General features: G+C 43.4%; 1 protein-coding gene across 6 annotated transcripts in view; it reads right to left on the minus strand.

The window, feature by feature from the left end:
* The window catches only part of LLGL2 (LLGL scribble cell polarity complex component 2), a 156,489-nt gene that overhangs the window by 41,759 nt on the left and 90,850 nt on the right, over positions 1-23,880 (minus strand). For 4 of the 6 annotated variants that reach the window (XM_073608171.1, XM_073608168.1, XM_073608169.1 and 1 more), the window contains exons 13-19: positions 20,848-21,004; positions 20,619-20,747; positions 15,868-16,160; positions 10,063-10,204; positions 7,914-8,064; positions 7,043-7,159; positions 6,486-6,652 (exon numbers count right to left, since the gene is read on the minus strand). In XM_073608171.1, the coding sequence (XP_073464272.1) occupies positions 6,486-6,652; positions 7,043-7,159; positions 7,914-8,064; positions 10,063-10,204; positions 15,868-16,160; positions 20,619-20,747; positions 20,848-21,004 (1,156 nt within the window). The remainder of the gene's footprint in view (positions 1-6,485; positions 6,653-7,042; positions 7,160-7,913; positions 8,065-10,062; positions 10,205-15,867; positions 16,161-20,618; positions 20,748-20,847; positions 21,005-23,880) is intronic. The other 2 variants (XM_073608170.1, XM_073608173.1) reach the window with 1 other exon arrangement.

The raw sequence follows: 23,880 nt of genomic DNA on the forward strand, positions 1-23,880 counted from the left end.
ACCCTAGTTTGTAGACGCTATAACTTTTGCGCAAACCAATAAATATACGCTTATTGACATTTTTTTTACCAAAGACATGTGGCCGAATACATTTTGGCCTAAATGTATGACTAAAATTGAGTTTATTGGATTTTTTTTATAATAAAAAGTAGAAAATATCATTTTTTTTTCAAAATTTTCGGTCTTTTTCCGTTTATAGCGCAAAAAATAAAAACGGCAGAGGTGATCAAATACCATCAAAAGAAAGTAAAAATGGCTAGATGGTACCAGAGGATACAGCACCTCATCCCCTAAATAATCAAACGTTAAATGGGTGTGTGGACAAGGGATTATAGCGGTGCTAGGGTCAGGAAGATTAGAGAAGAAAAGATAAAACAAAAAATACTAAAATTACAAATTTTATTAATAGTCTATCATAAATACAATGTACATTATAAACAATTCATACAGTAATTATACAAATTTTGTGGATACATGTACTGTAAGTGACCCTAAGAATGGTCAAGTGGGCCAGATGGCAAGTGGCCGTTGAAGGAGGGGGGGCTCATTTTCCTACATGTTTCGCCAAAACATTGGCTTCTTCAGGGAACAGGAGCTCATAGGGTGGATATATATAAAAAATTCTGTGTGGTGGACATAAAAACACATGTTAGAAATATTAATTTGACCAAACACTGCATAGTAAAAACAATAACACACTGCAACTGTGGCTGGACATTCATGCAACCCTAAGCTCCACACCACTAAACGGAACTGCGGACATACCTGGGGCGTCAGTGCCCAAGACGGGAGGGAAGAGAGGGAGAGGGGGAACACAGCCACCCAAGGAGATCCCCACAGGGGAGCAGGCAGACCGCGCCGTAAATTCTACATGCCCAGAGTGCCCATCCTGAGCCCCTCCTTCGAAGTATACCATATAGTCAATATGTCAGGATTAAACGTAACTGTACCCGCGATGAAGATTTCTTCAGGGCGGCACACGACTTCTATAATAGACTCTTAGATAGAGGCTACAGCCACTCTCTCTTAAAGAAAGCATTCCATAAGGCAAAAAAACTCAACCGTAAAGACCTGGTTTTCTCCGACAAACCATTGGATTCTAAACAACCCACACGACTCATCACCCAATTCTCCAATCAGCATACCCAAATCAAAGACGTCCTCAAACAATTTTGGCCCTTACTCACATCTGATCCTACCATTGCCAAATATATTAACACTTATCCTGATATTACCTATCGACGCTCTCCCTCTCTCCGTGATCGTCTGATTCATAGTCATCATTCTACTGACACTGCACATAGGCCCACTGCCACCGGTACCTATCAATGTGGCAAATGTGACATATGTACATTCGTTGCCAACTCTCAGGTTGTTAATCTACCCGATGGAAACACACACACCATCAGACACTATGTCACCTGCGCCACTGTTGGGGTTGTATACCTGGCCCAATGCCAATGCGGCGCATTCTATGTTGGCAAAACCAAGCGCCCCTTTCAGACCCGTATCCGGGACCATATCAAACCACTATACAAGAACATCACCACTACGGCCATTAATAGGCATATCGCTGCCCAACATAACTCCGATCCCCATGTTATTTTGTTTTCCGCACTTGAACATATCCCCTCACATGTAAGAGGCGGTAGTACTGATAATTCACTATTACGACTCGAAACCAAATGGATTCATATATTAAATGCTACCATCTTCCCAGGACTCAATGAATATATTAGTTTTAAGCCCTTCCTTTAAGTTTTTCTTTTCCATGCCCCTTCCCCAGACAACGTCGTTTGTGGTTTTTCCTCTCTACCCTATCCTCTTCCATCCCTTCCCCCCCCCCCCCCCCCCTTCTATTCCCTTCTTAGTTTCTCATTCTCCTGTATTCCCTGTCTTTCTTTCCCTTTGCTGCCATGGCTCCACCCGGTATTTCATCCATATAATGTTTTTTTGACATGGACTAATACCTTCCTTCTACATTGATTACAAATGCCTTTTTCCTTTTCTGAGACAAGCTGGCAAATTGACTCAATATATCTTATATCCCTGTATATTCTATAAGTGTATATTGCCTGTATTTATTTGCGACTTAAAACTCTTTTTTGTCATTATTGAACAATATTTTTCGACACAACTGTTGCAATACATATACTGTGTGTTTCCTTTTTTATATATTCTTTTCTATATATTGTTTTTGCATTGTATTTTCAATTTTTGGTTGCAGGTTTTACTGTCGTACTGGGACCCAGTGGTTCTCTATGCACACTGCACACATTGTGGCTGGATGTCGTGTGCTGACACACAGTAATTCCCACCTTCCCCAGTGGCCCCTGTGGATCGTTGGGCAAGATCGTTGGGATATCCTCCCATCCTGTGTCTCGGCGCACTACACTTCGTGCCCCTTTGTTCCCCGCCACTGGACTGCGGTTGTCCCTGGTGCCTTGGCTAGCCCCACGACTGGGGGGATTATCTGTGGCGTGGGTGGTGGGCGGCGGCTCCGCGGGCTCTCCCGGTTTGGGGGTGACATGGCTAGCGCTGTCTTTGCCTGTACGGACGCCAAGGCGCAGACAACTGTCTGCCCCTGGGTGCCCACGTCTGTTCTCAGACTCTCTGGTCCTTTATTCCATCGGCAGATTGGGTGAGATGACACCTTGGTACTTCCCATTCCAGGGGTGTTCGCCTCTCCAATCGCCACACGGTCCGTGAGATCTGAGCATGTGCGCGCGTTGCATGATGGAACTCGTAGTTCCTAGGCACCGTGCAGTGCACAGCCGTGGCTACCCCTCGTTTAGCGTCCGCACACCTGATCATCATCTGATCAGGTGTGGGGGGTATATGAGTAACCGGCCAGTCCCTCAGTTCCCATGGACGAGGGACGTGCTTGCATTCGCTCTGCACACAGCTACAAGGTAAACTTCTGCCTTTCAAAACACCCTGACTTCATGTTGTTTACATGAATAAATTATTTATTATTCCTTTACATACTTTTTAGAACTTACTTTGGACCGGCCTCTTACTCTGGTGGTTAATACTGATTTTCTCAAGCAACACGGTGTGCTTCATGATGAATTAGGTAATAGATTCCTTTTCACTAGCCTCACCTGTGCCCAAGTACATTTTAAAGCTTCCATTTCCCTACCTTTCTGATCCTCCTTTTTTCCTTTATATTTCATATAGGATCCACTGTTATTTTTATCCCTTTTTCATCCCAGCACCGGTACTATATACCTGTGAATGTACCGCTATGAGAATCTTTTCTTACAGCAGATACCATCAAGTAAGTATAGGCATAAACTACCATATCTGGCCCCAGTTAACAACAGCAAGACCCCTAACACTATCCATTTTTCCAACTAGGCCTGCTTTAAGTGGTCTGCAGATATGGTTTAACCTTGATGTCCTTTCCTTGCTGTGTGCATACATATATCACAGGCACTTCCTGACCTTGCCTCTCTACAGCTTTTAGATATACATGTAAGTCCGCACCCTTTCCAGAGATATAGATACATTTATACCTATTTATATACATATATTTTTTGTTCTCTTTTTAATACAATGCACATATGCGCAACCCTCTATTCCTGGAATAACTACCACAGTGCATTATGACACATGACTATCTTTACATTCCTTTGCCAGGTCTACTGTATGCCCCCTGCAGGCATAATTTACGGCGCGGTCTGCCTGCTCCCCTGTGGGGATCTCCTTGGGTGGCTGTGTTCCCCCTCTCCCTCTCTTCCCTCCCGTCTTGGGCACTGACGCCCCAGGTATGTCCGCAGTTCCGTTTAGTGGTGTGGAGCTTAGGGTTGCATGAATGTCCAGCCACAGTTGCAGTGTGTTATTGTTTTTACTATGCAGTGTTTGGTCAAATTAATATTTCTAACATGTGTTTTTATGTCCACCACACAGAATTTTTTATATATATCCACCCTATGAGCTCCTGTTCCCTGAAGAAGCCAATGTTTTGGCGAAACATGTAGGAAAATGAGCCCCCCCTCCTTCAACGGCCACTTGCCATCTGGCCCACTTGACCATTCTTAGGGTCACTTACAGTACATGTATCCACAAAATTTGTATAATTACTGTATGAATTGTTTATAATGTACATTGTATTTATGATAGACTATTAATAAAATTTGTAATTTTAGTATTTTTTGTTTTATCTTTTCTTCTCTAATCTTCCTGACCCTAGCACCGCTATAATCCCTTGTCCACACACCCATTTAACCATCAAAAGAAAGCTCTATTTGTGGGAAGAAAAGGACGCAAATTTCGTTTGGGTACAGCATTGCATGACCGCGCAATTAGCAGTTAAAGCGACGCAGTGCCAAATTGTAAAAAGTGCTCTGGTCAGGAAGGGGGTAAATCCTTCCGGGGCTGAAGTGGTTAATGTGGTCTTCCTCTGTAAGTACGAGACAAATGTATGCAACTCGGGGACTGCCTGTATATGCCAAATGTTAAATTTATGGATAATGATGAGAATAATAATAATGAATACACACACACGGAGTCTTGAAAAAGTATTCATACCCCTTGAAATCTTTCATGTTACAACCAAAAATGTAAATGTATTTTATTGGGATTTTATGTGATGGACCAACACAAAGTGGCACATAATTGTGAAGTGGAAGGAAAATGATAAAATGGTTTACAATTTTTTTTACAAATAAATATGTGAAAAGTGTGGCGAGCATTTGTATTCAGGTCTGGACTTAGACTAGGCCATTCCAACACATGAATATGCTTTGATCTAAATCATTCCATTGTAGCTCTGGCTGTATGTTTAAGGTCATTGTCCTGCTGGAAGGTGAACCTCCACCCCAGTCTTGAGTCTTTTGCAGACTAACAGGTTTTCTTCTAAGATTGCCCTGTATTTGGCTTCATGCATCTTACCATCTAACTCTGACCAGCTTCCCTGTCCCTGCTGAAGAAAAGCATTGCCACAGCATGTTGGTGCCACCACCATGTTTCAGGGTGGGGATGGTGTGTTCAGGGTGATGTGCAGTGTTCGTTTTCCGCCACACAGTTTGGCTTTTAGGCCAAAAAGTTAAATTTTGGTCTCATCTGACCAGAGCACCTTCTTCTGCATGTTTGCTGTGTCCCCAACATGGCTGCTCACAAACTGCAAATAGGATTTCTTATGGCTTTCTTTCAACAATGGCTTTCTTCTTGCCACTCTTCTATAAAGGCCAGATTTGTGGAGTGCAGTACTAAGTTGTCCTGTGGACAGATTCTCCCACCTGAGCTGTGGATCTCTGCAATTCCCCCAGAGTTACACATGGGCCTCTTGTCTGCTTCTCTGATGAATGCTCTCTTTGCCTGGCTTGTCAGTTTAGGTGGATGGCCATGTCTTGGTAGGTTTGCAGTTGTGTCATACTCTTTCCATTTTCAGATGATGGATTGAACAGTGCTACACGAGATGTTCAAAGCTTGGGATATTCTTTTTTTATAACCTAACCCCGCTTTAAACTTCTCCACAACTTTATCCCTGACCTGTCTGATGTGTTTCTTGGCCTTCATAATGCAGTTTGTTCATATAGACCCCTTTCACACTGGGGCCACAGCCGTGCTAAAGCGCCTCTCATTTTTCTTCACCCTGGCCCGACTTCCCCCCAAAAGGGGGGACACTGCTCCCTGGCCGCTTCATCTTGGACAGACTTCCCCCGAAAGGAAGGAGTTGAAAACTCCTGTGTTGCGGCGCTTTGGAATCCCTTTTCAGGTGCTTTGGAAGCGCTGCCCATTCATTGCAATGGGCAGGGGCGTTTTGAGAGAGCTTCCAAACCGCCCCAAAAGAGGCTGCTTGCAGGACTTTTCTGAACGTCCTGCAAGCACACCGCCAAGTGTGAAAGCACCCATAGTAATGAATGGGAGGCAGTTTTCTGACGCTTTACAGGTGCTATTTCTAGAGCTAAAACGCCTGAAAACTGCCTCAGTGTGAAAGGGGGTCTAAGGTTCTCTAATAAACCTCTGAGTGCTTCACAGAAAAGCTGTATTTATACCAAGATTACAATTACACAGGTGGACTCTGTTTACTAATTAGGTGACTTCTGAAGGCAATCGATTCCACTTAATTTTAGTTAGGGGTATCAGAGTAAAGGGGGCTGAATACAAATGCACACCACACTTTTCAAATATTTGTATAAAAATATGAAAACCATTTATCATTTTCCTTCCACTTCACAATTATGTGCCACTTTGTGTTGGTCTATCACATAAAATCCCAATAAAATACATTTAAGTTTTTGGTTGTAACATAACAAAATGTGGAAAATTTCAAGGGGTATGAACACTTTTTCAAGGCACTGTATAAAGCCTTTTCTACATAAAACATGGATTGGGCATGTGGCACTTGTTAAAATCTTAATATATTCTGTTTTGTGTCATTATGGGCCTGGGGACCTCATCCCTGCTATTGTTTGTATTACCTTAAAAACGGTCAATAAAAATTAAAATGGGCAAGAAACATGGAGTGGAACTCTAACCTTGAGCTGTTCCTCGGATATGACCAGCAATTGATGGCTTCCCTGCATGTCTGGGCTTTTTGAGAGATCATGAGCAGCTTCAAGAGGTTCTGGCAGGGGAACACTGTGACCATCCAGGATGAGGATGCCCACCACTGGTGCTCTGTGCATAAGCTGGATTTCCTTGGCTGAGAAAAGGTATTAAAAGAAAGAGAACAATGTTTCAGCTCATGAATGCAATAACACACTACACACAGAGCGAGCAGATTTGGCTTTCTTATTGGCACTCCATTATAAAAATGCTGTAAAAAAAAAAAAAAAAAAGTCCTAAAAAAAGGGAATGCCATCAATTCACTGCATGAAAAGCTCACCAAACTACAGAATGCAGGAGTATGGGAGATTATGGTCAAAGTGCAATTAGGCAACTCCATAAAATTGATCAGTTCTTATGTCATCATATTGATCAATGCTAATATAAAAACTGTTCAGGTGTAACAAAGCCCCTAGAGTGCACAGTAATCGCAACAAGAATGCAAGACATACTGATAAACCACAACAGGCCTCAGCCTTTAACTTACCCTGAGCTGCAGACACCATCTCCTCCATTCGTCGCTCAACTGGAGGGACACGTAAAGAAAACGCATAAACCGTACCACCATTTGTACCTGCCCATAAAGAAGGACAATGCCGAGAACCTGGAAAAGGAAAGTCACAAAAAACTAAAACTATCTGCACAGTGTCAGCCCTAACAAACGTTTTGTAAAAAAAAAAAAAAAAAAAAAAAAAAAAAAGAAATTGTTCTAGATTGTATACCAACCCTTCTCGGATTTGCTACCCTTTGCTTGGTTAAAAATACCCTGAAAGCAATTTTGTTAATATCTATTTGATAAGTGCAAAAAATAACTGTTGATTATGCCAGAGCTGTCCCAAGGAGCCTATTTCGACCTCCCAGTTTTTATTTTGTGAAAATCGAGTGCAATTGATTCTGTAGTTTTAACTAAAGACAACAGAGCAATGGCAGAATACAACAGCTGTAACAGCACAGATTACAACTTGTTCTTTTCATAAGGTCACCCACCCTCTTCCTATAAAAAGTCTTCACACTTCTACATACAGTATCACTTATTAAAAGACAGGAGGGTTTCTATGCATGCCAAGAGTACAAAGATGATAGAAAGTAATTTGCAGCCAGGACAGAAAAAATTCTGTGGGATTAGAAATCTGTGACAGGTTACTGATGACTCCTATTGGCACCTAGGCTGCCTGCAGGCATTGCAACTGCACTCTCCCACACTCTTTACTGCAGGAACAGGGACACTTGTGAGATCCCATCATTCCTACATGGACAAAAGTTGTACAATCCCACTGTGTCTGCAGGGACAAGAACGCCCAATTTCTTAGGCTAGCACTTACTGCAGTTGTCCATGTTCACAAAAAAACATAACTTACTGTCACGGATGAAGGTATCTGCAAAATATAGAGTGCGAACAAATCCAGTGAAGGAATCCTCTGCTGTTCGAGCTTCAATTCGACGCTGTACAGGAGCCAGTTCCATCTCACGCAACGCTTCCTGTTCAAACCGTGTATTTGCTTCCTGCACCTGACGCCAGACAGAAGAATGTCAAGACACTTATAGAAACTGTGAGGAGGGAAGTGATAGGGTAGCAGCGCCAATGTGAATACCAAATAATTCTAATGCTACACCTAAAATTAGTAACAACTAATAGCTCATGAAAAAATATAGATAAAGGGCGTAATGGACAAATTATAACAAATACACAATGTTAACCAATTATTAAAGTGCATATGATATGGATAAACTGAAATGTCCATAGCAAACATTCATGATTAAATCTTCTTGTATATGCTCCAACACAGTGAATTCTAAAGTGCAGTGTGCTTCACCCGAAGTGATAATGAAATGTGCTCACCAGGTGGCCTCTGCCACAAAGTGACCATAAAGCATGAGTATACAGAGAAAGCCTTGATTCAGTGATATAGCCCCTTCAGGAATCTCATTCCAATCAATCATCCATGTGCAGGAGAGACCGGATCCCAATCCAATATGCAACTTTTTAAACGTAAAATTCTTCACCTTACGTATCCTCTACTTCATTTATCCAACTTGCGTCAAGTGATTCTGTGGAATTAGCTCTGCCACAAAGAGCCACAGAAGGAAGGAATAGTGTAATATTGCTTTTTAATTGCTTAAATATAGCACTTAGGAAGTCTATGCACACTGCATAGTACACTCCTGACCCCTGCCCTCTGTACGTAGCGCAATCCTGACCCCTGCCCTCTGTACGTAGCGCAATCCTGACCCCTGCCCTCTGTACGTAGCGCACTCCTGACCCCTGCCCTCTGTACGTAGCGCACTCCTGACCCCTGCCCTCTGTACGTAGCGCACTCCTGACCCCTGCCCTCTGTACGTAGCGCACTCCTGACCCCTGCCCTCTGTACGTAGCGCAATCCTGACGCCTGCCCTCTGTACGTAGCGCAATCCTGACGCCTGCCCTCTGTACGTAGCACAATCCTGACGCCTGCCCTCTGTACGTAGCGCAATCCTGACGCCTGCCCTCTGTACGTAGCACAATCCTGACGCCTGCCCTCTGTACGTAGCACAATCCTGACGCCTGCCCTCTGTACGTAGCAAAATCCTGACGCCTGCCCTCTGTACGTAGCAAAATCCTGACGCCTGCCCTCTGTACGTAGCGCAATCCTGACGCCTGCCCTCTGTACGTAGCGCAATCCTGACGCCTGCCCTCTGTACGTAGCGCAATCCTGACGCCTGCCCTCTGTACGTAGCGCAATCCTGATGCCTGCCCTCTGTACGTAGCGCAATCCTGACGCCTGCCCTCTGTACGTAGCGCAATCCTGACGCCTGCCCTCTGTACGTAGCGCAATCCTGACGCCTGCCCTCTGTACGTAGCGGAATCCTGACCCCTGCCCTCTGTACGTAGCGCAATCCTGACCCCTGCCCTCTGTACGTAGCGCAATCCTGACCCCTGCCCTCTACGTAGCGCAATCCTGACCCCTGCCCTACAGATACAACCGGCCCTTTGAGGGCAACCATCCTGCCGATGCGGCCCCCGATGATTTTGAGTGTGACACCCCTGAAGTAGAGGATACATAAAGGGGAAGTATTTTACGTTTAAAAATTTGCATATTGGATTGGGAACCGGTCTCTCCTGCACATGGATGATTGATTGATTGGAATGAGATTCCTGAAGGGGCTATATCATTGAATCGAGGATTTCTCTATATACCCATGCTTTATGGTCACTTTGTGGCCAAGGCCATCTGGTGAGCGCATTTCATTATCACTTCGGGTGAAGCGCCTTTATGTGAGATTTTTGAAGCACACTGCACTTTAGAATTCACGGTGTTGGAGCATATACAAGAAGATGTGATCATGAATGTTTGTTATGGACATTTCAGATTTATCAATATTATATGCACTTTATTAATTGGTTAACATTGTGTATTTATCATAATTTGTCTATTGCGCCTTTTATCTATATTTTTCATGAACTTGTAGAAACTGTACTGAACAAAATCCACCAACCAGTCCTTTTAAAAAAGCAGAGTATTTTCTCACTTTGTTCGCTGCTCCTTCCCTTCGTTTATTGACTTGACTTCTTCTTATACGCCTGAAGGATTGGCGCAAGGACTTTTTCAGTGACTTGACTCGGGACAAAGGACCTTCTAGGGCTAGCTGGTCACTGGCATGCAGCGTACACCTGGAAATCAAAGATTAGAGCAAATCCATTCAATAAAAGCTAAAATGTAATAAAAAAAAAAAAAAAAAAAGTTTAATCTTTAAAATTCACACAAATCTATAGGACACAGGTCAGCTTGAGAAGAGTTGCGCTGTTTGAGTGTTGGCGCGAATCCACAGAGCAGCATTATTTCTGGAAGGAAGGGTGTAAGAGTGTGTGCTGCGGACCAGATCAAACCCCCTCTGAGACCGGGAGAAACTGGTGGGGACCAGATAAAACCCCCCCCCCCCCCCCAAGACCGGGAGAAGCCGGTGCGGACCAGATCAAACAACCCCCCCCCCACCACCACCACTTTGTGACCGGGAGAAGCGGCGGCGGGTGCGGACCGGATCAAACCCCCTCTTGAGACTGGGAGAAGCGGCAGCGGGTGACCCGAGGGGACTGAGAGGCAGTGGGCGGGGGTAATGGACGACAGAGGAGGCGGTTTGACCGGAGAAGTGGCAGGTAAGTGTGCCACGGACAGCAGAGTGAGAGTGACAGGCAGACAGGGGAGTGGTGGGAACAGGCAGGCTGACCGGGAGACGCATACAAAGCAAAAAACAATGGTTAGTAGCACTACTGTGACCGGGGGAGACCGTAGGAACTGACAAGCCCTGCAAGTGTCACATTACATAGGGGATTAAGCAGAGCAGTCATAACCAGTTAACATAAAAAAACAAAACAACAAAAAAAAACAACAAAAAAACAAAACTGACCGAGTCTAGCATGGATGCTGGGTATTGTGGAGTAACTGTAACTGAGTACATGAGTATTGTGTGGGTATAGCGAGTATCTGAGTGTTGTGTACCTGTGTAGTGTGGGTGCACGTGCACTGCAAGTACCTGTGTATGGTCTTGTTGAGTATTAGTGTCAGGAACCTACTTGTTAGGCAATTTGGACAGGGTATAATCCCCAATCCTCATTAAACTGGTAGGTATGATGCCCGGCAGGTGTGGAGATGCGAGTCAATGACAAAGTCAGAGGCAGATGGAGTGTCCTAAAGAAAGATTTTAGGGACTTGGGAGCTAAATTGAGGAAAAGGACCTCCAAGGTAGTATTCTCAGGAATACTACCAGTACATCGAGCCACACCAGAAAGGCAGAGGGAGATTAGGGTAGTAAACAAGACGCTGAAGAGCTGGTGTAGTAAGGAGGGGTTTGGGTTTCTGGAGGACTGGGTTGACTTCTCAGTCAGTCACCAGTGCTATAGAAGGGACGGGACGGACTGCATCCTAATGAGGAGGGTGCAGATCTGCTGGGAGTAAGGATGGCCAAAAAGTTAGAGGGGTTTTTAAACTAGGCAATAGGGGGAGGGTCCAGAGGTAGAGATAGTCAGTGCAGAACATAGTCCAGGAGGGTAGTATTGGGGGCATTAGTGATAGGTTGACTAAAGCACATAAACCCAAGGTACGTATAGCTACAAGTCCTAGTTGCCATCTCGGAACACCCAATAAGAGCATAGTATGCGACCAGGCTAAGCCAAGTGACATGTTCACCAATGCCAGGAGGCTGGCGGACAAGATGGGTGAACTAGAGATCCTGTTGTACAAGGAGGATTTGGATTTTGTGGGAATTTTAGAGACCTGGTTCAACAGCTCTCATGATTGGCTGACAACCATTCAAGGTTATAACCCTTTATCGCAAGGAGAGAGAGGGTAAAAAAGGGGGAGGGGTTTGTCTATATATCAAGAATAATGTACAAGTGAATGTGAGAGATGACATCACTAATCGAGCTAGGGAGGAGGTGGAATCCTTATGGGTAGAGCTCCAAAGGGATGAAGCGAAGGGGAAAATACTGGGAGTATGCTATAGGCCCCCTAACGTAAGGGAGGAGGGTGAACGGAGCTCCGATCACAATTTGGATTAGCAGCAAGAATGGGAAGTTTCATCATAATGGGGGATTTTAATTATCCAGACATAGACTTGGCGGACGGAACCACACATTCACCTAAGGCTCGCCAGTTCCTAAAAGTCTTGCAGGACAAGTTAATGGGTCAGATGGTAGACGCACCAACTAGAAATAAAGCGTTACTAGATCTACTGATTACCAACAATACAGACCTGATCACAATGTGGAAATACATGGCAATTTAGGAAACAGCGATCACAGGTCAATTGGCTTCAGTACAAATCACACATATAGGAAACATAACGAAATACAAAGACACTGAATTTCAAGAGCCAACTTCCCTAAACTATAAACCTTGCTAGAAGGCATAAATTGGGATAAAATCTTAGGAACAAAGAACTCGGAGGAGCGATGGGTTCGCTTTAAGAGCATATTAAAATAAGGGCATTAGCCAGTGCATCCAATTGGGTAATAAATTTTAAAGACCGAAAAAAAGTCCTGGATGGCTTAACTCCAATGTAAAAATGCATTAAAAAGCAAAAGAGAAGGCCTTCAAAAAAATACAAGGTTGAGGGTTCATCATCAGCATTCAGACTTTATAAAGAATGCAGCAAGAAATGTAAGCGTGCAATTAGGGCGGCTAAGATAGAACACGAAAGACACATAGCGGAGGAGAGCAAAAAAAAAAAAATAATCCCAAGAAATTCTTTCAAGTGGATGTAAACCCAATGTCATCCTTTCTAAGATACTGCCATAGGGGTTATCTATAAGGATATACATGCCTCCTGCATGTATCTTTACCTGTCAAATGTCTCCCCTCTGTCTGTTATTAGACCCGAAAAACTGCATATTCTTTGGGTGGGTCTGTTGTCTGGAGCTTGGTGGGTGGAGTCGTGATGTCAGTAGACTCCCCGCCCACCTCTACACTCCTTGTCAATGTGCATTTTCTCCTGTGTATTTCTAACACTGAACTTCTGCTGAACTTCTGCTATGATCTCTAACATCCAGTGAAAAGACAGGAAAGTAACCACATGACTTCAGCATGCCAAATCATGCTGAGGTGTGGAACAGCCAATCCTTGCAGAGCTGCTGAAGAAAGGAGTGGGGGAGGGAATTAAAAAATGCCTGTGTCTTAGGCTGTCACTCACAGCAAGGGGGAGGAGTATTTGACAAAGTTTTTCTCAGTTTGTCAAGATTTTTCTCACTGAACAATAAAAGAGGATTACTCAGAGATAGATTAACTCTGTGTGGCAAGCCTGGGCTCAAATGATAGGAAATCTTATACTCTACAGTTAGATAAAAAAAAAAAAATATATTCGGGTTTACATCCACTTTAAAGTATGTAAACAGTAAAAAAAAAAAAAAAAAAAAAAAAAAAAAAAAAAAAAAGGGAGGACAGACCATATTGGCCCCATAAAGAATGAGGAAGGACATCTGGTTACAAAGGATTGGGAGATGGTGAAGGTGATGAATTTATTCTTCTCCTCAGTCTTCACAAGGGAATCGGGGGGCTTCAGTAACCAAAACTGCAGTGTTTATCCTTATGACACATCACAGGAAGCACCCTCATGGCTAACAGAGGACAGAATTAGAATTAGACTTGGGAAACGCAACATTAATAAATCACAGGGACCGGATGGCTTGCACCTGAGGGAACTTAGGGAACTCTGTCAAGTAATTGCCAGACCATTGTTCCTAATTTTTACTTAGAGTCTACTGACTGAATTGGTAGCAGCGAATTGGAGAAAAGCCAATGTAGCACCAATATTTAAAAAGGGCCCAAAATACATCCCTGGGAATTACAAACCAGTTAGCATAACATCAATGGTATGCAAGCTCTTGGAGGGGATAAGAGGCTATATAGAAGATTTTAGTAATGAAAAACTATCATTAGCAGTAATCCGCATGGATTCATGAAGAATCGTTCTTGCCAAACCAATCTATTAACCTTCTTTTATGAGGTGAGTTGCCATCTAGATAAAGGAAGGCCCGAAGACATGCTGTATCTGGATTTTGCAAAAGCATTTGACACAGTTCCCCATAAACATTTACTGTACAAAATAAGGTCTGTTGGCATGGACCATAGAGTGAGTACATGGATTGAAAACTGGCTACAAGGGCGAGTTCAGAGGGTGGTGGATAAATGGGGAGTACTCAGAATGGTCAGGGGTGGGTAGTGGGGTCCCACAGGGTTCTGTGATGGGACCAATCCTATTTAATTTGTTCATAAACAACCTGGGAGGATGGGGTAAACAGTTCTATCTCTGTATTTGCGAACGATACTAAGCTAAGCAGGGCATTATCTTCTCCGCAGGATGTGGGAACCTTGCAAGAAGATCTGAACAAATTAACAGGGTGGGCAACTACATGGCAAAGGAGGTTTAATGTAAAAAAATGTATAATAATGCATTTGCGTGGCAAAAATATGAATGCAATCTATACACTAGGGGGAGAACCTCTGGGGAAATCTAGGATGGAAAAGGACCTGGGTCCTAGTAGATGACAGGCTCAGCAATGGCATGCAATGCCAAGCTGCTGCTAACAAAGCAAACAGAATATTGGCATGCGTTAAAAAAGGGATTAACTCCAGAGATAAAACGTTAATTCTTCCGCTCTACAAGACTCTGATACGGCCGCACCTGGAGTATGCTGTCCAGTTCTGGGCACCAGTCCTCAGGAAGGATGTACTGGAAATGGAGCAAGTACAAAGAAGGGCAACAAAGATAATAAAGGGTCTGGAGGATATTGGTTATGAAAAAAGGTTGTGAGCACTGAACTTATTGTCTCTGGAGAAGACGCTTGAGAGGGGATATGATTAGGGGGGGGTTGTGTGCTAAATCACTAGCAAGCCCCTTAGGTATACTGGCCTAGCTCCACTGACCCCTATCTGCTAGACCAAGGCTATCTACCCCTGCAGGGCAATACAGAAGATGTAACTATTAGAAAAACAGCAGGGCAGCCAGATGCAATTCTTTAAGCCCTCCCACTATGCACAATGGGCTGTGGGAGTGACTGCTAGTTATGGAAAATATTTTGTTAGATTTTGCATGTAGAAAACATTCTTGGGCAAAAATGAATATGACAATAGTGCTGAGACTTCTTATAAGTGAATAAAGTTGGAATAATGATGGGCATTAACAGCCTTTAGCTGCGTTTTAATTTGGACTTTTTCCAAGACAAACTTTTAAGGGATACCAACAGGGGTTAAAAGCGTGGAAAAACAATGTTAAAATCCTGGCAAATAGGAGATGTAATGGGGTTGATTTACTCAAGGAGTAGCGCATGTTCACTTTCCAAAGGGAATTTTCATTGAGTTTTCGTGAAATAGGCGAGGCCAAGTGTAAAACTTTCCTTTGCAAAGATTGAAAAGATACAATTACTGACCGAGGAAAACGTAAAAGGAAAAAAGGACTTTTGTACACAATTTATTATATGGTTGAATTCCAAATTCATCTTGAATCACCAAGATAAGTGAAAATTCTCTTTGCAAAGTGAACCTTCTCTAGTCCTTTAGCAAATCAACTAGAATGCCTGCTATGGTAACAATAAACAGGCAGATGATTATAAAAACATCTCACAATCCTTCTATTGCCCAGAGTTATCAATATTTTAACATGGCCACTACAAGCTTGTTTCCCAGTATGCTCTATATTATTTTAGACTTGTAATAAAAACTGTACATTTTAGTTTGACTATAATGCGGGGAAAGGTTTAAAAAAAAAAAAAAAAAAAAAAAAAAAGATAAGGGTCCGTTTGAAAAATAAGCCAAAAACCAAGCTTCTACCTTCAGCACTTACTTTACCATCACTTGACGGCGCTGCTGAAAATCGTACACACCAAACCCATGACTCGTCCCAAAAGCCAACAGCCTCCATTCAGAATGCAGTGTTAAAGATGTGACAGCTGCTGGTGGCTGGCACTGTACCAGTGAGAAGGGTTGAAATCCAGGAGGAAAGCGCACTGGGTCTTCTCTTGCACGAAGGCGCTCATGCCCTTTCCAGCGATAGCCTTCCTGTTCTTGTAACAAGTCCACCACAGTTTGATCCACCACTTGCTGTGCAGCCTCATCATTTAGCTCCAGAACAAGAACCTACAGAGTGAGAAGGCCCAATCCAGCAAGGAAATTATAACAAGTAAACAAAAACGAAAAATCAAGATTTAAGCACAACGCCAGCAATGACTTAACCACTTTACGCCCGCGCTATAGCCGAAAGACGGCTACAGTGTGGATGCCAATTGCCGGGAGGGCATCCCTGGACAATTTGAGATCATCTCTCATTGGAAGCTGTGATCGCGCTGTAAATGGCCGCTGTGATTGGCCGTTTACAGCGATCTGTGACTGGCTGTGTCCAAGTGACACGGCCAGCACAGAATTTCCCCGATGCGCGATATTCTGTGCTGGCCGTGTCACTTGGACACAGCCAGTCACAGATCGCTGTAAAACGGACAATCACAGCGGCCATTTACAGCTCGATCACAGCTTCCAATGAGAGATGCTCTCAAATGTAAACATATGAGATCATCTCTCATTGCTGGCTCTCCCTCCTCACACAGAGACCGCGTGTGAGGAGGGAGAGCGACCTGTGCTTCAGATTGTAACATTGTGAGCTTGTGAGTGCATAAAAAAAAAAAAAAAAAAAAAAACACCCACACACAGTGCCACAGTATCTATCAGTGCCACCTGTCATCAGTGCCACGTAAGAGTGCCAGCTATCAGTGCCTTCTGTCATCACCAACAATGGCTACAAGAATATATTCAGCCGAGGAGGCGTAAAATATTCTTGCGGGCGACGAGAGCAACGGTGAGCTCTCTGCTTCGGATTCCTCCTTATTTATAGATTCTGAGTCTGACGTGGACTACGAGCCTGTCCTAACCAGTGGTACACTGACAGCCTCAGAGGAGGAGGATGAAAGTCCGCCCACCAGATGAAGGCGTACTGGTGAGGAGGCAGTGCCATCCACCAGCACCGCAGTCCCTCGGCAAAGGCCACGTACCAGTGGGGTGTCACCTCAGTCCCGAAGGGTTAGGTCCCATGCCAGCCTTCCCTATTCCCTTCAGAACCCCTTGTGGCTGCCTTCTAATTCAGGAGAAGCCAACGCTCCCCCTTTCACTGCCCAGCCAGGAGTCCAGGTGGACATTTTTCCCCAATAGACTTTTTCTATTTAATTTTTACGGCGGACATGCTTGCATCAATTGCATCGATTGTGGCCCAGTGCAACCTGTATGCACAACAATTTATAGCAAGTAACCCAACGTCCTCTTATGCCCGTCCCTACGAGTGGAGAGCCCTAACAGTGGAGGAGTTTAAAATTTTTTTGGGCCTCACATTCTGTATGGGACTAAACAGAAAAAATGAATTGCGTTCATATTGGTCTACCCTCCCCATCTACCACATGCCCATCTTTTCCTCAGTAATGCCCAGGACCAGATATCTCATGATTATGAGATTCCTACACTAACGACAATACCCAGTGCCCTCCCCGAAATCACCCAAATTTTGACAAGCTTTATAAAATTTGGCCACTGATAAATTCATTTTCTGAAATCTTCCCCCAGTTGTTTACCCCAGACCAACACATATGTGTGGATGAGTCCCTTATCAAATTTTCTGGCAGGCTGGGCTTAAAACATTTATTCCCACCAAAAGGGCCCGCTATGGGGTGAAGATGTACAAATTGTGCGATCGAGCTACAGGGTATACCTATGCCTTCATGGTATACGAAGGGAAGGACACCCAGCTACATCCTCCTAACTGCCCAGAATACATTGGATCAAGCGGGAAAGTCATTTGGGAGCTCATAAACCCACTCCTGGAGAAAGGCTACCATTTGTATGTGGACAATTTTTATTCTAGTTTGCCCCTGTTCCGAAATCTTCACAGAAAGAACACTCCAGCATGCGGCACCGTAAGGACGAACCGGAAGGGCTTTCCTCAAAACCTCGTCAACAAGAAGTGAAGAGGGGAGGCGGAGAGCTTACGGAATGAGGAAATTCTGGCTGTGAAGTGGAGGGACAGAAGGGATGTCTACATGCTTTCTTCGATCCACAACAATACAATCGTTGAGTTCACCAGGAGGAATGGCCCAAACCAAAAGCCAACATGTATTCACGAATACAACATGTTCATGGGGGGGTGTTGATTTTAATGGCCAGATGCTCGAACCCTACCTTTCCACTAGAAGAACATACCAGTGTTATAAAAAAAGTTTCAATTTATTTGTTTAATTTGGTGATATACAACATCTATGTAATCTATCGCAACTCCACTGAAAGACCAAAACCCTTCCTTGGCTACCGGGAGGAAATCACCACTGCCCTTATATACCCGAACGGCCCACCAGAAAACATTCAATCCGATGTGATTAGCAGACTCTTTGAACGCCACTTTCCCGATAAAATCCCTCCCAGACAGGTCAAAACCGTCAGAAAAAATGCTGGGTGTGCTCCAAACGAGGAGTGAGAAGAGACACCACTTATCATTGTCCCCAATGTCCTTCCCAACCAGGCCTCTGCATAGTTGACTGTTTCCGCCATTACCATACTTCACTAAATTATTAATGAAGAATGGTAAACATAACCCTCACTTCCTGCCATTTACCTTCACACCCCTTATGCCTCTGCTTGCTCTGTAACTGACCCTGGCTTGTTATTCGACCATGCTTCTGCTTGACAATCTCTGCCTGCACTGACCCTGGACTGTATATGGACAGTATCCCTGCCTGCTGCCTCTACTGACTATGGACAGTATTCCTGCCTGTTGCCTGGAAAATTGCGTTCGCTTTTGCTGACCAAGTCCCTACCTGGACCAGTGCTATCCTCCTGTGTACAACTGTGCTACAACAAACACAGGTAATCTTTTGTTTACTCTTTGCTCAGCATAATGTATTTTGGGGTGTAATTTTTGGTATGTGCATGCTATGTGTCACTAGAATACCTGATGGTGTTCCTTGCATGTTGGGCCTCTGTATGTGGCCAGGCTGTGTAAAAGTCTCACACATGTGGAATCACCATACTCAAGAGGAGTAGCAGAATGTATTTTGGGGTGTCATTTTTTCTATGTACACGCTATGTGTTGGAAATATCTTATAAATGTACAACTTTGCGTTAAATAAGGGCGTTTTCATTTTTTTTTGCCACATTTTCCAAAAACTTCTGGAAAAAAATGAACCGTTCAAAAGACTCATTATGCCTCATAGATTATACGTTGGGGTGTTAGCTTTCCAAAATGGGGTCACTTTGTGGGCATTTCCATTGTCCTGATGCTCCAGGGCCTTCAAAAGTGTAATAGGTGATTGAGAAATGAGATGTGTAATTTATGCCCCTAGAACGCCTGATGGTGCTATTTCAATATTGGGCCTCTGTATGTGGCCAGGCTGTGTAAAAGTCTCTCACATTTGGTATCGCCATACTCAGGAGGAGTAGCAGAATGTATTTTGGGGCGTCATTTGTGGTATACACATGCCATGTGAGAGAAATAACCTATTACAACAATTTTGTGGGAAAAAAAAAAAAAATCTTCATTTTGCAAAGAATTGTGGGAAAAAAAAATGACATCAAAAACCTCACCATGCATCTTACTAAATACCTTGGAATGTCTACTTTCAAAAAAGGGGTCATTTGGGGGGTATTTTTACTTTCCTGGCTTGTTCATGTCACAAGCTTGTAGATTCTCTAACTTTCACACAGACCAAATAATATCCACTAATTTGGGTTATTTTACCAAAGATATGTAGCAGTATAAATTGTGGCCAAAATTTCTGAAGAAAAAAATAATTTGCAAAATTTTATCACATAAACTAAGAAAAATGCTTTTTCTTCAAAATTTTCCATCTTTTTTCATTTATAGCGCAAAAAAATAAAAAACCCAGAGGTGATCAAATACCACCAAAAGAAAGCTCTATTTGTATGAATAAAGGGTACAAAAAATTCATTTGGGTACAGTATTACATGACTGAGTAATTGTCCAAGTGTGACAGCGCTGAAAGCTGAAAATTAGTCTGGGCAGGAGGGGGGTTTAAGTGCCCAGTAAGCAAGTGGTTAAATACCTGTGTCAGGTTGTTATTGCCGTTTGCAACCCTGTTGGGGAGATCTCACTTCAAGTCTAAAAACCGCAGAAGGAACGTCAGGTGAAATCTCTCTAACATGAACAGACAGTAGTAAAAACTTGACAGAAATTATAACCCCTCTTCACGCTAAACAAAAAAAAAATGTCTATGCTTGAGGGGAGGAACAGAAGCATGAGCAAGCAGGTGGTTTGCTTTACTGGAACAATAAAGTCAAGTCTCGTTGATTTGGCACTGATTGACACTGGTACTGTGACACTCACAGCTGAAAAAAGCAACCAAGGAAACTTTAAATCAATGCAACTTTGACTCTAAAGTTTTAGCTTTAGTTGGTAAAGATCTCTATAGGAGAAACGAAAAAGTGAAAACCTCTTCTCACAAAATGGATTTTCTTTTCACTTTTGTAGGATAACACCATATTGCAATGATATGATCTAAAATAGCAGCACAGCAAGTTCTAGTTATTAAGCTTTTTCTAACTGACCTGTCCAGCAGTTCCAGCAACGGATAAGTAGCCACTGAATTTACACATGTAAATTTTCTGAATTCCAAGACGAGGATCATCGCTGTATGGGTCAAAACAGCCAACCTGTGAAGGGCCAAAAAGAGAAGATACATGCGCAGAAAAAAATTGGGAGATTATCTAATAAGTCAAAGAATAGGAGAAAAATATGAATTATGAAACAGAAAAGAAAATTAAAATGCTAGGCACTTACTTTCCTAAGTGGGGGCCATTCTTCCTCCCCATGGGAATTCAGGTTGTCGTTGGGGTCAGAGTCAGTCTGAAAAACTCCCACTGTACTCATCTTGTACAATAGCTGGAGACAAACACCGGAGGCATCCCAGAAACGCACAGTACCATCTTCATGCCTGAGCAGAGCAAATATGGAAAATTGATCATGAAAAACATAACCGGTTAGAAAAAAAAAAAAATAGAGTTAGGTACCTGGTAACTCTTTCTAAGAAGTCTTCCAGGGCAGCATCCGAGAGATAGGCTCCTCCTCCCTAAAGCAGGAAACGCATTAGTCCACCATTATAAATTTCAGTCTTACCTGCGTGCCTCAGTTGCAATAAAGCACCGAAGGAAATCACAGTTAGCTTAAAAGCTCCCCCCTTTTGTATCTCGTATTTGTTCTTACAAGGGTGGGAACTAGTGCTGCTCTGGAAGACTTCTTAGAAAAAGAGGTTACCAGGTACCTATTTTCTCGAATCGTCTTCCAGGGCAGCAGCCGAGAGGATGTATCAAGCAATACTTATTAGGGTGGGGACAGAGACTGGAGCACCTTGCGACCAAATGCCTGGTCTTGGTCGGACAGCTGGTCTATACGATAGTGCCTTGTGAAGGTACTGAAGCTCGACCATGTCGCTGCCCTGCAGATCTGCTCCGGAGTTGCCCCGCTTTCTCTGCAACCGAAGTTGCCCAGGCTCTGGTTGTGTGTGCTCTGATCCCGTCAGGAGGGATGAGATTTTGTGCCTCGTAGGTCATCTGTATGGCCATTCTTATCCATCTGCTGATGGTATTCTTGGAAGCTTGCTTCCCCTTGTTGACCCCCGCATATAGGACAAAGAGAGAAGTTGTTCTTCGCCAGTCCTTTGTTCTTTCGAGGTATGTCACAAGTGTGTTTCTTGCATCTAGTTTGTTGTGTCTCTTTTTTTGCTATCCATGCTATTTGGAAGTGAAGGGATGATGATATTTTGTGTTCTGTGGAACGTTGAAGAGACCTTGGGTAGGAAAGCCGGGTCTGGCGAGAGAATTATCTTGTCTATATGTATAAGACAGTATGTTTCCATCATAGACAGGGCTTGGATTTCGCTCACGCTTCTGGCTGATACTAGGGCCACAAGAAGTGTCGTTTTTAGTGTGAGGTTTTTGTCTGAGCTGTTTTCTATCGGTTCGAACGGAGGGGAGAGAAACCCTCTGAGTACCGTGGACATGTCCCAGGTAGGCGTTCTATTTATTTTAGCCAGTCTGGCTCTTTTGAGTGACATAAGGAATCATTCAATTAACGGATCCTCTGCGAGTCTGGTGTCCATGAACGATGACAGTGCTGCCACTTGTACCTTTAGTGTGCCTTTAGTGTGCCTTCAGGATTCTGTGGTTCGGATGGTTGACTGGGCCTTGTGATAAAAGATCTGGCCGGTCCGGCAATGTTAGATGCTGAGGTTCTGTAAGTGGCTGAACCATGCCCTTTGGGGCCAGTATGGTGCTATTAGTATCACTGTAGTTCCTCTCTGTTATTTTTTGGATCACTCTTGGTATTAACACAGTTGGAGGGAATGCATAACACAGTTGCCATCTCCAATTTTGACTGAAAGCATCTATTCCGCTGTTCCCATCTGTGAGATCTAGTGAGAAGAATATTGGTGATTTTGTGTTTGCTTTGGATGCGAACAAATCTACCTCGGGTATCCCCCACATTTGAGTGATTTGTGCGAAAATCGATTGGTTCAGTGACCACTCCGTGTGCTTTACGGTCTTCCTGCTCAGAAAATCCACCAGTGTATTGTCCGTTCCTTTCAGGTGGATTCCTGATATAGAGCTTATATTTAGTTCTGCCCATAGTAGGATTCTTTCCGTCAACCTCATCAAGCTTTGGGACTTTGTCCCTCCCTGCTGTTTAGGCAGGGCTTGACAAATTTGCTTGGAATCTAGTAGCCAGCTAAAAAAGTTAGGAGCCAGGTTTTTTTTTTTTTTTTTTAAACGACCGACAAAGCTTTATTTTCAATATAAAAATTAACCAATCTTAAATTTACACAGAGATCACTAGAACTAATGTGACTGCTTTTAATTTCCTGCCATGCAGGGACACAAGACCACCATATTCTCGCTAAGGATCCAATCAGGTCCGCCTGAAAAACTGACAGGCGAACCTGATCAGACAGCCCGTGTGAAAGGGGACAAGCAGGGAGATGACAGATAACAAATTCATTTTAATTAACCACTTCCTTCCCGCAGGACGACTATATACGTCCTGTCTTTGAAGAGAAATACCGTTGTTATGGTAGCAACTAGCTACCATAACCCCGGTATCTTCTTCAAGAGCCGGCAGTTCTCTTTCAGATAAAAGTGGTCTCTGCAGCAGATTAGCAGCGAGATCACTTTTATCGGCGGCAGGAGAGGGCCCCCCCTACCGCCGCTCTCCGGTGCCCTTCACCGCTTACCGTGGCCGTCGGTAACGGCGGAGGCGATCCGGATCTGTCCCTGGCCTGACATGGAGACAAGTGAGAGGAAGATGGGCCCCCCCCCGCCCATCTCCAAGTCATTGCAGGGCGGAAGCGACGTCAAATCTTCACTTCCACCCATAGCTCTTGAAGGGACATTTTTTTTTTTTTTTTCAAAATGACAATTTTTTTTTTAATGCATTTTAGTGTAAATATGAGATCTGAGGTCTTTTTGACCCCAGATGTCATATTTAAGAGGACCTGTCATGCTTTTTTTCTATTACAAGGGATTTTTACATTCCTTGTAATAGGAATAAAAGTGCCTTCTTTTTTTTTTTTTTTTTTTTTTTTTTTTTAAAAGAACAGTGAAAAAATAAAAGTTAAAATAAATAAGAAAAAAAAAAAAAAATTTAAATGTGCCCCATCCCTTGTAATAGAAATAAAAGTGACACAATTTTTATTTTTTTATTTTTACACTGTTTTTAAAAAAAAAGTAAAATATATAAGAAAAAACAATAATTTTTTTAAATGCGCCCCGTCCCGCCGAGCTCGCTTGCAGAAGCGAACGCATATGTGAGTAGCAC

Source organism: Aquarana catesbeiana, linkage group LG12 (assembly GCF_042186555.1).
Source record: "Aquarana catesbeiana isolate 2022-GZ linkage group LG12, ASM4218655v1, whole genome shotgun sequence".
Taxonomy (NCBI): Eukaryota; Metazoa; Chordata; class Amphibia; order Anura; family Ranidae; genus Aquarana; species Aquarana catesbeiana.